General features: G+C 41.5%; 1 protein-coding gene across 2 annotated transcripts; it reads right to left on the reverse strand.

The window, feature by feature from the left end:
• Window positions 1-1,428: 1,428 nt before the first annotated feature.
• Window positions 1,429-16,330, reverse strand: PPP1CC (protein phosphatase 1 catalytic subunit gamma). 2 transcript variants are annotated; one of them, XM_061466373.1, is made up of 8 exons: window positions 16,164-16,256; window positions 14,440-14,580; window positions 6,812-6,943; window positions 5,916-6,146; window positions 4,826-4,930; window positions 3,630-3,853; window positions 3,031-3,165; window positions 1,429-2,593 (listed from the first exon to the last, which is right to left on the reverse strand). In XM_061466373.1, coding segments are annotated over exons 2-8 (918 nt in total). In that variant the 5' UTR covers window positions 14,441-14,580; window positions 16,164-16,256; the 3' UTR covers window positions 1,429-2,503. The 2 variants fall into 2 exon arrangements, with proteins under 2 accessions (XP_061322357.1, XP_061322356.1); XM_061466372.1 differs by lacking the exon at window positions 14,440-14,580 and having other exon boundaries at window positions 16,164-16,330.
• Between the last annotated feature and the right edge of the window lie 85 nt (window positions 16,331-16,415).

Below are 16,415 nucleotides of genomic sequence, written 5' to 3' on the forward strand. Positions count from 1 at the left end.
TGGAGAACAGGCACAGGGCTCCACCTCAGATTTCATCACTCTTTGTCAGAGCAGTACATTCAGGTTAGACTTGGGTGTACAGCACAAGGCCAGGGCTGAAGATAACTCGGGTTTATCACAACTGTCCTGCTTTGGTGGAGATTTGCAGCAAGGGCGCAGTGCCTGCTGGAGCCACAGCACCTGCTGTTCCTGAACTGGATGATCCTGCAAGTATTATTATGGAAAAACAATAGGAAATCTGTGCCTGCTGCTCCCTCTCTCCCTCCACTGATCAAAAATCCCCAAGAAATGGGAATAAAACCTGCCTCTGAGCTTTTGATCGCAACCCGCAGTGCCAGCAGCAAGTCGCCTTCCCTTCCTCCTCTGGGGTGGGACAGGAACCTTCCACTGCCATGGGACTTCCTTCACCCCGAGCAGCCGTGATCCGGGAGCAGCGCCAGGGAACGCAGCCCAGACCAGGCGCGTGTCACTGAAACCGCATCTGAGGAGAGAAGAAGGAAACAAGTCGCAGAGGAAGATGTGACACAGCGACAGGCACAGCAGTCGGGGGGGGGGGAACAGTTGCAGATGGGTTAATGCATGCCTTGGCACAGGTCACATAAAACCATTTCCACTTGTGCTCCATTATCACTAGATCTATAGAGATGCAGGTGACTATTGTACTAGGAGGGATTAAAATCAGAGCAGTAAAGAAAACCACAGAAGTGATTTAAAGGGCAAAAGGTGGTAAGGAAGCCTGTGACAGGCAATCACCAAAACCTGATGTAACAAGTTCATCAGAAGTTACCAAGAGCTGGGTTATTAGCTGTAGAGGGGACAAGGTGCCTGGAGGAAGAAAAATGTTTTTGGATTTGGTAGAGAACTACGTTAAAGTAATGGGGGCTGGGGGCTGCTTTTCTTGTCAGGAAAGCTCAGCTCTGTCCAGAAACAAGGGGAAACTCGCCAGTGGCCACCAGAACAGCACTGGTGGCTCACCCCAATCTCCCCCTGCAGCAGCAGGCACACTACCTCATTGGACTCGTAAAGTGTCTTCCACAGGCACACAAAGTGGCAAATGGAGGAGTGAGACGCCCAGAGCCCACATCACACCTCACCCTTCACCCTGACATGACCCACACTGGCTAGGGCACACCAAACCTGGCCACAAAACAGCTGGCAGTGGTTCCTCCTTCACTGTTTAATTAAGAACCAGAGAAAATGGGTCTCATCCTCAGCTACAACCTTCTCAGAGCAGTACTTGAGTGAACAACCCCACTCAAACCACAGAAAGCTGAACACAGCCGAGCGTGCCCGGCACACATCTCTAGTGCTGGTAGCTCACACAAATCCAAACCAAGAATGTGGGGGTTTCCAGAAAAATTTATTTCTCTAAGTCACATCCTCTGGGAGCAGGAGTGTTTATGTTGTGATAAACTGACACTGAGAAGATTTAACAACTTCTTCATTTAATAAGTGATTTTCACTACATGGTATTGTACACTGTTATCCGTCCAAAAAAGATTAACAGTATTTAAAAAACAAGATTCTGTGAGAGATTCATAGAAACTGGAGATCGAGATCGACGCCCCTGGTTGGCTTCCCAAGCCATTGTCTACGTTCGTAGAACAAAGTCTTTAGGCTAAAATGCACAAACCCCGTTCCGGCAGATCCAGAGCCACCTCCGTAGCTCCCGTCCGTCCGACACGGCCGCCGCTGGAAAATGCTCCACTCGATCGACCACACGGGAACTGTACAAAAACGTGTTCACTGTGAGCACAGCAGGACCAACAGCACAGCGTTTCTACTTGCTATTTTGAGTCGGCACTTCCTTCCGTCTCCAAGAGGAAGGTGGGATGAAAGGAGAGCCCTGCCAGCTCGGCGAGGTGGGTCACAGGCAAAGCGAACTTTGGCTTCAGGAAAGAGACACAAACACTTAAAATGATGGCTTTAATTCTCATTGGAAGTGTACGGAGAGGGGGGAGTGTCTGAATTAAATATACATCATCCCAGCAAGCCTGGTGAGGCTGAAGGTTATTTCTAATGTTGACAGCAATGAAACAAACGTGTACGTGACACGACATTAAAAGAAAATCCCTTTAAAACAAAAAATGTAAAAAAAAAAAAGTTCACAGTGGTCTGTATAAACAGTATGTAATTTCTGACAGTAACAAATCTCTACTCTCACAGCACACCAGTGCCCTCTTTAGATCCTAAAGAAGAAAACAAGCATTTACACTACTCATTGTACAGGTCAGGAAGTCGGCTGTAGGATTACCCCGAATGTGGGACACTGTGGAGCACAGCTGTAACACCAGCAAAAGGACAGTTTAAAACTTTCTTCCTGGGAGGGAGAAAAAGAAAGTCTTTCATTTGCTGGTACAACCAGCAAATGCCATTCATCAAATCAAAAGTAAAACCACAAACACATTATCTATTTTGAGCAAGCTGAACAGTACACATGACAGTGTTAAAAATGGAGGTTATATACTATGATACAAGTCCCAGCAAGGCAGTGCCAAAGTGACTATTTCTTTGCCTGTTTTGTGATCATGCCCCTGGGAGGTGTTACAGGTCGGCTGGAATTGGGCTTCTTTTTCTCTGCAGGTTTCAAAATCTGAAAAAGATAGTTCAGGTGTTTAGCACAAAGCTTTAACTCTCTTACCAGCAAGCAATTAACTCACGCGTAAAAGCACTGTACAGCTCATCTGAGCAAGTCATCAGCACACCAGGAATTAAATGTGTTTCCTGCTCAGAGCTCAGACAAGGGCTTGAGAGCAGCTGATCTGAGCTGGCACCAATGGAAGCAGGCAGACAGCTGAGAGCTCTGCTTGGACGATTTAAACCCAGCATAAAGCAGCTCACCTACTCACATCAGCATGGGCTTATCACATCGTTGAAGACGTAAGTGCAAGCACAGCCCTGTTTACGTGTTGGTAAAGATCCATTTGAAACAAGCAGCACGTGTTTGTAACAGTGAAGTAGTGATTCTAACCAGAACAAATTTAAAGTGTAACTGCGCTAACCAGTAGGTGAAACCTTCAGATACCATACCTGAAAAGAGCACATTAGAGTTTCATCCACACTCATCATGGCACCCGCATTATCAAATTCTCCACAGTAATTTGGGGCAGAGAAGAGAGTTACCAATTGTCTTTTTGCAAAAAACTCATACCCATCTTCAACAACCTTTAGGGAGAAAGCAGAAATATTAAGACTGAACAATTTCCTGCCAAAGTGCAAAGCGGCTTTAATCCAGCCAGCTGCTGACAGACTGGCTACATCTAAGGAACATGAGTTCCAGACCTTCATACTGGAACAGGAAACTCACAGCAGGACCTGGTTCAGAGTTCATTAAGAATGAGAAAACCAGGATTCTGCTGGGTTCAAGACAGTCTGGTTTATGAATCAGGAATCCAGCAACAGTTTATATGTATTAAGAAAAAAAAAAGTTTCATTACAAGGGTTGTTAAACACTGGGACAAATTGCTCAGAGACAGTGGAATCTTGACCCTTGCAGATGTAAGATCCTCAGCAACTCAGGCTCACACTGGTTTGTTTTGCACTTAGTATGTGCGGGTAGGGTTGGACCAGGTAAGCACCTCAGATCCCTCTGGACCCAAATTACAGTTTAATGTACAAAACTAGAATACCTGATGAGCTCTACATATGAGATCCAAGTCATGTTTATGGAGAAATTTAGCAACCACTTCAGCACCAAATGTGAAGGACACTCCTCTGTCGTTTTCACCCCATCCCAAGACATCCTTGTCAGGGTCAGACCACAGGAGATCACAGAGCAGACCTTGATCTGGTACATCAGTGGGGCGCATGATTCGTCTGATCTGTTCCATTGACTGAAGGTCTGGTGACAGGCCTGTAAGACACACACAGCTCAGAGCTTAATCCAACTTTGCTCTCAAGACTGAGCTAATATTTTAAAACAAAACCGATCTGTATTCAAACTGATTTTACATAACTCACTTGCACTGTTAACTGCTTTTCGTTTTAAAGCTTTTGTAACAGAAGACAAGTCGCTTTGTGGATATGTCCATTTACTAGATTATTTACTGGAATCAAGATAAGCAAAGTCATTTCTACATTTTACAGGATTACTATAATCTCACTGTAGTATTTTGTAAGTGTCTGATAAAAGAGCTGTTAAATAAGAGGCATTAATACTAGAAACCACTTGGTAGGTTCATTTTAACCACCAGGCCTGCCAAGATGAAATACAGTGTCAAACAGACCTCATACCATTTCTCACTGATACAGATTTCTTGGCACATGCAAGTGATAAAACATTTAAGGTGCAATATGTATTTCATTACTTTGAAAAGCAGCATGAAGCAGGTAACACATGGCATAACAGAGCCCACTTCTACAAATGAAATTCCAAACCCCTCAGGTTAAACAGGGCTTTGAGCAGCCTGGTCTAGTGAAAAATGTCCCTGCCCTGGCAGGGGGGGATTCTACTAAACAATCTTTAAGGGTGCCTTCCAACTCAAATCATTCTTCGATTCTACGAAAAACCATGTTTTCACAATGCATATAAAACTCCCAGTCATGCAAGCCTAAAAAAACCTACAATGACTCTTTACTCAAAAGGAGAGGCTATTCAGTGTGCCTTCTGGTACAAAAGGAAAAGCAGATAATTGTGTCTGAAGTGACAAAATTACCAGCTCAATGATTCACCAAACTGACACTAATCCAGCTCAACCCTACCTCAAGCATGCACCAAGGCAGAGAAAAAAATCCCCCAGATTCTGAAGCTTCACCAACGTAAACATAAAACTGCCATGACTGACACTAGAGTGTTAGTTTCTTATGTACTGACTAAGGAACTCACCCCCATGACAGCAGAATATTTTCTCATCCACAATAGCTGCAATTGGTAAACAGTTAAAACAATCTGTGAAGGTTTTCCACAGCTTAATATTGTATCTTCTCTTACCTGGAAGACATTTTGGAATAAAAACAGTCAATATGCTTTTCCATCACAACTACAGTCAACCTAACAGCCTTAAGTTTACTAAAGCTTGCAAAAAGTTAGCATTAAAACCTATACACAATTTATCTCTTGATACCCACTGACGCACTTCACTGCTCAGAAGAAAGTTGCAGAGGTTCTTTCAGTGTGGCAGAGTGCTCTGAAGCAGCTCTGAGGACAGCACTGGTCTGACAACAGAACAACATCCCACTGCTGGTAGCCAGACTCTCCAGTCCCAACTCTGCTTCAGAAAGTTATCCCTTGGAGAATTTGATCCATTTTGGAAAAACTTGCCATTTACTGTTTTCTTTAAGGGAAAACAGCAGTTCCTGGAAAGCAGATTTTCTTCTGCTGTACCACATAATCTCCCCAGGCAAAGAAACAGGACTGAAAATTGGAACTACTACAGTTTTACTTTCAAGACAACTCTCCAAACAGACATGAACCCTGAACATATTTGCCACCTATGACTAAGCCTGTGATTAATCTCCAAGGAGTCAACTCTGAAATACCACACATCTTTGTTTCCTCACTGAAGGAGAAATGAGACATGGAGTGTACATCTTGTAAGCTACAAGCCAAGTCTGTCCCATAATGCAAGTTGTGAGAATGCTTCACTGCACAATTAATTTATCAGTTTTATCTCCTTCACATTATCTGGATTAAGTCACATCCTTTGAAACATGAACATACACTCCAACTTCATTATAAAACTGCTTCTTATGTTAGGGTAAGGTCTACCAATGCACCCTGCAGTGACAGCGCTGGTACATTAACTGTGTAGCAATGCCATGTTTATTTTAAACATTACAGGTCTTAATATGAAGTAGCTGCAATCACTGTAACATAACCACTGTAAACACCAGCCCATTCTTCAGGTTAACTTCACCCAAGTATACAGCATCATCATCATCATCCCCAGATGATGATGCACACATCTATTACTTACATTCATCGTAAAACCCATAAATTCTATTGATGCTGGCACATTCATGGTTTCCTCTGAGGAGGAAAAAATTCTCTGGATATTTAATTTTGTAGGCCAATAGAAGACAAATGGTTTCTAAAGATTGTTTTCCTCTGTCAACATAATCACCAAGGAACAGGTAGTTGCTTTCTGGTGGAAAGCCTCCATATTCAAAGAGTCGAAGCAAGTCATAGTACTGTCCATGGATATCACCTGCAAAGATTATTTGGAAATGATATGTAAGTGACCCTTTGCTACATTCTTTGTCTGATTCTAGAGAAAGAACAAAGGAACAATGCTTCAGAAAGGAAAAACTTGCAGTGACATACAACATACTTAAAAATCAGTTTATCTTACTGGATATAAAATGATTACATTCTGAAGTCTGGCATCTATGTAACACAATGGTTAACTGCCCTAAGATGTATGTAGCTACTTAGAAATACTCACACTTGTAAAACAAAGTCAAGATTCTGAGAAACCAACTGTATGTTCAGTTGCATCTAACTCAATTTTAGACAACCGGTGTCTAATACTAAACAATCTACTTCAATCTGACGTAAATCCCTCAGTGTTGGAATAGGATAAAATACTGGAAGCTTTTAAAAGTGCATTTATTGAGGTTTTCATTTTGACATTCTTCATTCTTTTAGCATAACTGGACATGAAAGTGCTGCAAAATGAACGCCACTGTGTACAAGTATGGTGAAACCAAACCCCTAAGCATCCAGCAGGGGTTTATTTTTCCTTTTGCTACAATCCTTTATCAGTTTTGCTGTTAGTAAGTGAAAATAACATTCGGCATTTGTTCTCTGCTTAAGAGCTGCATTTACCTGACGCCCCCTGCCCAGGTATCAAATCATGATCACAGCACTCACCACATATTTTCAGTGGAGCTTCAAGTTCTAGTAGAATAGGCTGACTCAGAAAGATTTCTCTGGATTTCAAGCACAATCCTCTGATTTCATTCTCTTGAAGCTGGACATTTTTGCCTGGTTTTGATCCTCGCACTGTTGGAAGGAGTCAGAACTCAGTTATCAAAATCAACAACCCTGCTGTTATTTTAAGAGACTAAATGCCACTGCAATGCAGAATGAGATGACAGCAGGGTAATATCAGTCTGCTGAGGTGAAACTGCACTGTCTTGTCACCAGAGAAAGGGCAGCGTCTTCTGTTTCATTTGTATGTTACTTTCTTTTAACAGAATTCAAGGCTTGACACTTCCCCCATTAAATGCCACATTTTAAATAGCATCAGTTTAGTCCTTTTAGTTATAAAACATATCTTGGACAATGAGACTATATAGACTTTTTTTTTTTACTGAAGCAGTTACACACTTGTTCTCTGGAAAGCCATCTGAAGATGGGAAAAGGAAGGCTCCCATTTAATCATCAACCTGGTAGCTGAAATATATGACAGTTTAGGGAAGCTTGTACAATTGCCCAAAACAGTATCTAAACAAGGCTGCACTACCAATAAATACTGTACTGCCCCATTCTACAATGCAGTTAGCAGCCATGGAAAAAAAAAAACAAGGGTATGACTGGAAGGTCAGAACTATACATAAGGAAATATTCTTTTATCACAATGACAAAACAGCTCTCCTTATTGCCTTTGAGCACAGTAAAAGACAAGCCAGTAGGACATTTATCTCCCAGCCTCAGACTACTTTTTCCCTCAGTCCTTCACCCCCTCCATTAACGCTCCACTCTCCCCCACTAAAACAATTCAAAAATAGTTGGTTCTCTTTAGTATCTATCAAAGCTTTCTGTCCTAGTATGGACAACAAGGACACCAGTTTGACCCAGACATGTTTCTACAGCCACCAGCACAGCTTATCCTCCATTTACCTATCACCCCATGCCCCGTTTCTGTTGCCCAGAAATACAAAGGACATTTCTATGGCAGCAATACGCTACCTATGGCCAAGTTCCACGCAGCAGCTTTTATCAGGGTTAGGATAAGACTAAATAAAAATGGTGTTTATGCCATTACTGGTACAGCTTATTTTTATTTGGTGTCAAACCAGTAACAACACAGAGTACAGATAAGGCTGAAGCAATAAAAACCTCTTCCAAGCTCCAGTAAGATTATGGAATAAGCAAAGTCATCTTCTACCACATAACCCATTGGCTGAGCTGCATCAAAGCCAAATGACCTCAGAACTTCAGCCTCAGATGCCTGAAACACTCTTAACAACACCTCCAGAACAGAAGCATTGCTGGAAATGTTGCCTAGTTAAGGGGCTTACTGTGCACAACTCAGATGGCATTGAAACTGAAGAATTTATTCTCTTACCCAAAAAAAACTTGGTCTTCAGTTGCAAAAAAAAGCAAGCAACAACCCCTGACCCCTTTCAAATAAAAGAACCTATGCAATATTACCTTCCCGAATTCCTAAATAACCTTCCAGATACCATTAGAGTCTAACTCCCTTGATACTGTTTAGCCTCAGAGCGAGAAATCTGGAAGCTACAGACTCAAATATCTGTACTGTCACTTCGGGCCTTGCACTATATGGAATGAAGAAGAGAGAAATGCAAGAGGAAAAGTGGGGAAGCAGGGGGCATGTTTTAGGAAGAGTAAGAACAAAAGCTGTTGTGTTCCAAAGGCATTACAATTCCTCATTAGCACAGAAGCTTCCTACTTTTATGCAAGCCTCTGATTAAGAGTAGAAACACTGCTGACTCAGCATACATCTTATCTAGACCAAGAATAAAATAATGCTTGTGTAATATCCATCCATAAAATCAAGTGTCATTGGATGCAATTTCTACCAGCACTTACAGCATTCCTACCACAATTCCAGCCCGTACACTGACTCCCAGAAGTACTGGTCACGGTGGCACAGGCTGCCCTACAGAATCATGGACAACCCCCTAAACCACAAGACTTTTCCTCAAACAAGCTTCAAATTAAAATTTAGTTCAAATTACAATGTATACCAACAGTCGTATTAACTTAATTGTAGGTCAAAAGCCATGGCTTTCATAATGTTATCTTTCAAGCAATACATGCTCCTTCACTACTCACTGCCTGTGTATTATCACTCAGCTCTGACATTACATGACAACACTGGAATTACCACTAAACTTCATGTCTTCCATTAAAACATCCAAAGTAATGGAGCATATAAATGAAAGTTACATCTTTGTCACAGCAGCTTATCATGCATGAGGCTTTTCATCCACACAATCATTTTTTCATCCATACAGTAATTTTCCAAACACTCCCAAGCAATGAGCAAGTTACTCAAAATGCCAACTATCCAGCAGCAATAAGGAACAGAAATTAATAGCATCAAGCGGCCAGCTGCCTGAATTATGTTAACATTTCCCCTGCTTTTCAATTTTACAATTCAGCTTTGGTTTTGAGATAATACACTACACTTGTTTTTAGCTTTCTCAAAAGCTGAAAAATCTAACTTTCTATGACTTGGTCTTGTTAGAAAATGCTAAAACCAAACTCTGTATTGCACATCCATAAAGTATAAAATAATATATGGACTGTGTCACGCACTGAGTCACTAAAGCTCATGAATAAAGCATATGCATTCATTTCTGCTGAAGATTAAATGAAATCTGGAAACTGTTTTCAGATACAAGTTTCCTTGCTTCTCTAATATATTTTCACTTAACCAGTATAATATTCCTGCAGTTTTAGTCACCTACTGGCAGAAAACCTTGACAAGATAAAATGCTTTGTTGCAGTCCACAAGCTCACTAGCAGAGACACCAGAAGGATGAAAGAAGAACAGGACAATCTGATTCAGCTCTGTAGCACACTGCCTGCCAATGACATTTAGACCACTCTCATCCAACATGGAATGGGCACAGAAGAAATAAGCATGTTCAACTTCTTCTCACATTGACCTATATATCCTGAGAAGCTCAGAAAAAATATTTTTGGCTTCAGAAGCACCAAATATGCAGAAGTGCATGTTGGTTTGAGAAATCTGTATTTTTAGTGCAAGGATTTTCTAATCTGCAATGAAATGCAGGCTGTTCAGTCTCTAGGACTTAGAAAGATTTCTCTGAGCCTTCACATTACTTAATCTCACTAAGAGAGGCAAAAATAATATACTATGAAAAATATGTTGTGTTTACAGTTTGTCCTCTCTGCTTTGCACCAAACCAAAGCAGCTCACAGACATCAGACAAGTACAATACTAATTGGCAGCTTGGTCATAAAGTCAAAAGAGCAGGCCAATGGGGCTGTACTCGCACATTTGTTCTTTCAACGCATAAACAATAACCTCTCTCAAACAACAGACTGGAACTGCAGTGGAACAAGTTAATGATTAATCAGCTGAGAAAAAAAGTCAGCCCATTTCAAGTAATACATTATTTGTGCCTGGTCTCCACATACTGCTGCACTATTTCCAGAGTAGTTTATTCACATCCTCTTTCAGAGATGCTACTGCTCTTAAAAATGATTTTTTGAGAGCTTTAATTTCAGTGTCCAGTCTGGGCAGTCTTCTAACAAACCTTTTCCACTGTACAAGTATGAGAAGTTTTGGAAAAACAAGCTCTCCTCAGGACAGAAAAGACTCCAGAAAGGATCACTCATGGAACCTGGATGATGCCTGCAGAGGTACTGACTTGAACATGGGTTCCAACTGTTAAAATTAACACTGCTTTCCAAGACAAGGAGGAAAACTGCAGGAAAGCAACAAACAACACCAGCTCTAAAATAAGTGTATTACACAGAGGTGAGCGCAGTGCTACAGCCACCCCAGCAGACAGGGGAAAATAAAAGGAAGAGCAGCAAGAATTTTACAGCACCCCTGACATCTTGGTGCAAGCAAATGGAGCTAGTACAAAACATAGCTGCAGCTGCCAGGAGCTAGAACACTGCTTGACACCCAGGATAACTTTTATACATTTGTTTGTGAAAGATAAATAGGTTAAGAACTATGGGATCTAGAGAGTACAACAGTCGGAAGACCACATGCACATAGAGTACAACAGACTTCTGCACCACATCCAATCACAAGCATTTCCCAATATTCTGCTTAGTGCCACACAACCCTTTAACAAAGGCAAATGATATTATAAAACTGATTATATTACCTCATTCAAGGTTAACATGAAAGGGACATATGCTTAGGGAAGTACTCAAAAAGAGAACTCAAAAATAGTGGAAATTTCATTGATACATCTCATTTTCCTGTATTACATGAAAAGCTGCAGCTGAAAAGCTGTCAACTGAGATACAAAATTAAATACTTGTACCGAAAATGTTTTAAAGAAAATCGTCTATCAGGAGGTCAGTTCATTTTTGGCTACTAAACAGATCTCTCAATTTTACCACCTTTTACATTAAGATGTTTGCAATCCCAGAGACATCTCCAAAAATACTGCAGGTTGTTTTTCACCTTACTTTTAGCAGCTCCTTATGACAGTTTTGCACCATCGGCATGAAAGAAAGTAACTTGAAAGTGGCTGATGTAGAAAAGGTTTTCCTTTCTTGCAGGCACTACCAACTTTGATCAGATCATTTTAGATTGAAAAGTGAAACTGAAAAGCAACTCCTCAGTGTCCAAGCCTCTAAACCGAGAAATTTGTAGTCTACTTTTTAATATGAAAGTTCACAGCAGCATTATCAAACAGAAGATTCTGCATCACTGACAAGTTCTCATCTTGTAGTCTACTTCCACACTGGAGAGAGCTATGCAGTAAACACACACTCATCACAAATACTCAGAGATAACAAATTCTTCCACTTTAATGACTGAGATGTAAATGCAGAATGTGACTGAATCCACAGCACTGATAGGAATCTAGTCCTCGTCTTCTGAACGCAGGGCTCCCATTTTTCCTGTTATTATAAACTGCTGCAACACAGCAGGAAATGGCTAACACGAAGCTCTACAAACTACAGAAAATTATATTATTTGAGGTCAAGAAGTGCTGCTTGCCTATTAGAAACTTTATCAGAGCACCCCAACCCATCTCAAGTAAAATCCGAACACATTTCATATTAACAACTGTGAGAATCACAGGCACTTATCGCAGTATATGAAGCTGAATAGCAAGTGACCCTTCAGCCCAGTGAGTGCTGTATTTAGTGGAACATGTAACAAAAAAATATCAGAGGAAAACTGCATTTCTAAGAAACAGCCCTCACTGTTGTCAGCAAAAGTTTACCCAGACTCTTTGGTTCAACTATTTTTAATAACTGGATGATCCTCTTTCCCCATTAAAAGCAAATTAGAGAGAATATCTCCTTGACAGCTATACAACAGGCTTTACCAGGAATAGAAATCTGTGGGTGTATAAACAGAAAAGTTTGAGGATTTAGAGTCTTTTTGCTGATTTTAGTGCATTAACCAGGATTTTAGCTTTCAGAATGGCTACCATCACTCCAGCCTCACATGGCTTTATCCTAAGTAGCCTCCATTCATCATTTGGTTTTCACTTAATAGCATTAGCAGAGGCTGAAGCACAGAAAATATTTTCAGAAGCGTATTTCAACTTTGGTTCCAGTTAGGTATGCTGAATGGTGTTATTTTACCCTGTCATTTATCGTTACCATGGTAAGACTAATGCATTTCAATCTTGTTTTCTAGTTACACTACTATCAGCTCCTTTTTCAAACCAGACCCCGCTTATCTGTGAAAAGCTGCCAACACAGCCGATGAAGGAAACTGATAAGGGGCTCAAGTCAGGAACACCATCTGACATGACGCGGAAAGGAAGCCATGCTTATACTTGGCATCTCAGGATTTGTCACTCATTTTTTACCTGGAGCTGAGCAGGAATTCTGCCATTTCCTGGAACCCCTTCCATGACCGTACAAAATGTCACTGATTTTTCATCTTACAGGGAGCTTTTCTAGCATCCTCTAGTCTAGAGGCAGTTCTGACTTGGCAGCCACACACAGCTGCAAACTCAGAACCATCAACCTGCTGTCTTACAATACTCTTCCTAGAAGGAGAGTAATTTGCTCTTTTGTCCCATCTTATTTCAGTAAAGTGAGTTAGCTCTGTAAGTATTTGAGACTTTATCCACTATCAAGGACACTTCAGAACCATTTCAATACTCAGTGAAGGATACTGTCATTTACTATACCTTAAAAGCCTTATTCTTGTGAAAATTGTTAGTACAGTTACTAAAAGTAACATGATTAGACAACCTGTACTCAAGATTGTTCCTAGCAGAACAAAACCTCATTAGTAAAGAAGGTAAAACATCCCGTATAAATTCAATTACAGCAAAAAAGCTCAGGATGTTCAATGTTTTTACTGAATGGCTTTCCAAGGTTGAGAACAATGTTTTCTTGTGACATTTCAAAGCCAAATGGCTCTGTACTCTTAACATTTAGAGCAAGAAAGACTTAAAATATTTACCTTCGAATGAGAAGCTAAAAAGGCACTTCCAGGGCTTTTAAAGAACAAACTAATAATTTCAGCTAACTAGCCTAATGTGGGTGGGAGAGTATCTACTATCTGGGGGAAAAGTAAGAATAGTATCACTTCATCAGAGAAGTCAGGACAGAAAACAAGTAAACCTCCCTCACAAATACATTATTAATACCCTGTATTAAGAACAAAAGTGAGAGTAATTCATTAATCACTCCTCACTTCATCTTGACCATTAGACCAGACTTATTACCAGCGAAGCTCTCTTGATCTCTTCCAACAGCACAACACTAAGGCGTATTATAAACCACAAATACCTACTTGACTGTAGTTTCTCACTGATTTGAAGTATTTCATCAAGTACCTCCTAACACTTGAGTTTGTTATTTTACTAGCAAAATCACCTAAAGTTAACTGTTATAAAAAGCATACAGTTTAACGACAGCTCTAATGAAAGACCATACTGCTCTAAAAATTAAAGCCTGCATAAGGATTTGGACAACTTTGAGTAAGCTGATTATTAAAGCAGATTTTGCAGTGTTTTCATGCTTGAGTATGGTTTTAATTTACACGCAAATAAAGGTCGAAACTCTTAACAGAGTTGTGGCAGAGGCACACCAGTTTGGGTAACTAACATTATGCAGTTGTTCTACCAGAACTGCAGTGAAAAAGTCTCTCTTGTTTGCTCCAAATGTCTATAGGGTAAGAATCCTTACACATACTTTACTTTTTTTTCCCCTTCTATTTAGCACAATGCAAATCTCCACCTTGGAGGTTCAGATCACTTACCCCAGCCAGACCTTAATGATTTCAGGGAAAGAATACGTGAAGTACATTTTAAACAACTGAGGAGAACCATGTTTGCACAGTAATTTACACAATTTACCACTCAAAATCGCAGTGGTTGCTAAAATGCATTACCTTTTTGCCCTTTTTGGAAAAGAAGATATAAAAATGACAGACTGCCACAAAGGTCAATCATTACTCTGTCTGGCAAAGATGTTTGTAACAGACATTTATTAAGCAACAAAAAAGCACTAGCACAGGTTACTAACATTGGTAATTATTTTAAATATCAAAAGACAATCATTGCCTCAAGGCATCCAAAATCCCAGCTGAAATGTCAATAGAAGAAAAACATTACTTTCAGAGTTCTGGCAGCTGATGCAACCTCAGGTAACACCTTGCGTTGCATGAACCATCTCTCAGAAGATCTTGTCAGGAAACATTTGGAAGCCTGATTTATGAACGCTCATCTCCTCCAAATGTATAATACTGAAACAAGCTGGGTAAGAACAGAACACACTGACACAGTACATCACACTACTTTTGAAACTTTAAACAAGAGAAATAATTCAAAATGATTCATTCTCTTCCCAGGATTATCTTGTTCCATGTTTTTGATATTAATCATTTGCACTAGTTACACTAGGGGATATCAAATAATAATTGTAATTAATACCTGCAGCTGAGCATGTATTAATATGTCATCAATCATATGACATCCAGGACCTGGGATCTACAAATCACACTAGTAGAGTTTTAGGAAAATCCTGGTCTAAATTTATGACAGGAAGCCTTTAAATAATTTAAACCAGGGAAGCTTAAATTGGTAACAAGCAAAAACCTCCACAGATCAGAGGAAAAACCCTATTTACTTTTACTTATTCAAGCTCAATAATCCCATAATGCATCTATAGGATTTTTAATTCCAAGTAATTTCTAGAGTAGCACTATTGCTCCTCTGCCTGCCCTTTTGCTATCGAAGCTATTACACAAGCCACATCTTACAAGGAAAGGGTGCGATACAGCCGAAAGACATTTCTTCACCATTTGTCTCAGCAACATCTCAGATTCCAACCCAATTGATCCCATGACTTCATGCCAAATGGAAAGAAGTTAAATCCCTGACCCAGCTCTTCAAGCCTGAGCCCAGATGAGATGCTTTGCCCTGCCATATGTGAAATGAGGCTGTCTCAGGCTAGCTTCCTTCCCTGAATGATGAATTTCCTTGATGCCTAGAAGAAAATTCGCCACCGGCTACTTCTCCGCCTTTTGCCTTACAATCAGCCGACAGTTCTAGCATGGTGCTGACCCCTGCAACCAAAGGAATGATGCTGAAGACATGCCCTGCAACTTCTCAGTTTTTCCTTTAAGAAATTCCCAAGCAAGTATTGCCAACCCAAAGCCCTAACTATACAAGACAATAAGCCCTTCCACAGACTGTCTGAAACACCAAAACCCAACCCTCTCTGCACACCTAAAAAGCCACCATATGTTACAAATTAAGAGCCAAATCCCAATGGTAGCATTAACGCCAGCAGCTCATCAAAGCTAAACCCACGACAGCCTGAAACCCATACAAATCTCAAGACTTTTTCAAAACCTGCTTCTACAGACTCTTTAGGTCTTATTTCCAGAGCCCCACAACTACCCAGCCAAAGCACAGACCCCATGTGCATGCGTGGAAGACAAGAGAAAAAGCCAGGGGTTTTTAAACACTTTCCTACGAAAATTATACTAAATTAAGCATCTCCTTAAGAGCTGCAGGGGAGGAGAAGGAGCGGCAGCCGGCTGGTCCCAACACTGCACCAGGGAGCGCAGAAGGGATCAGAGAGCAGGGAACAGCTCGGAAACACACGGACTGAGGGAAAAGTTGTGGCTGAAGGGCCGAGCCGCCCGGGGGGGAGGCGGAGACGAGCCCCGGTAAGACAAAGCGCCTCGGCAAACCCCTCCATTTTGGTCCCCCGACCCCACCGGGCGGGCAGGACGCGGTGCATCAGCGGCGGCTGAAGAGGGACGACGGAGGCGCCTCACGGCCGCCACCCACCCCACGGCCACCCGCCCCATGCCTTCCCGGACCCTCACCCTCCAGCAGCCGTTGGATGATGCTGTCGATGTTGAGCTTGTCTATATCCGCCATCGCCTCTCAGCGGCCGGGCGGACCCCTCCCCGCGGCTCCCCTCCCTCCGCTCGCTGCTTGGCCGACCCGACTTCTCTCCTTGTTCTCTCTTGTTTCTCCCCTTCTCCTCCCCGCTCTCCTTATTCCCTCACAACCTCGTTTCCCCCCCGCCCCCCCCCCACGACCGCCGGTCTCAGCAGAGACCCAGCTCTGAACAA

Source organism: Pezoporus flaviventris, unplaced genomic scaffold (assembly GCF_033815535.1).
Source record: "Pezoporus flaviventris isolate CSIRO_AGI_PZ_B2104156 unplaced genomic scaffold, CSIRO_AGI_Pfla_v1 ptg000041l, whole genome shotgun sequence".
Classification (NCBI taxonomy): Eukaryota; Metazoa; Chordata; class Aves; order Psittaciformes; family Psittacidae; genus Pezoporus; species Pezoporus flaviventris.

What these genes read in the sequence shown, in the direction of transcription:
- PPP1CC (XM_061466372.1), bottom strand. Translation starts at nt 16,218, where the DNA reads ATGGCGGATATAGACAAGCTCAACATCGACAGCATCATCCAACGGCTG. An exon ending in CATCCAACGGCTGCTGGAGG is followed by an intron (nt 6,944 to 16,163) that starts GTGAGGGTCCGG and finishes TCCTTCCAACAG; the next exon opens with TGCGAGGATCAAAACCAGGC. An exon ending in AATATTCTGCTGTCATGGGG is followed by an intron (nt 3,854 to 4,825) that starts GTGAGTTCCTTA and finishes TGTGTCTTACAG; the next exon opens with GCCTGTCACCAGACCTTCAG.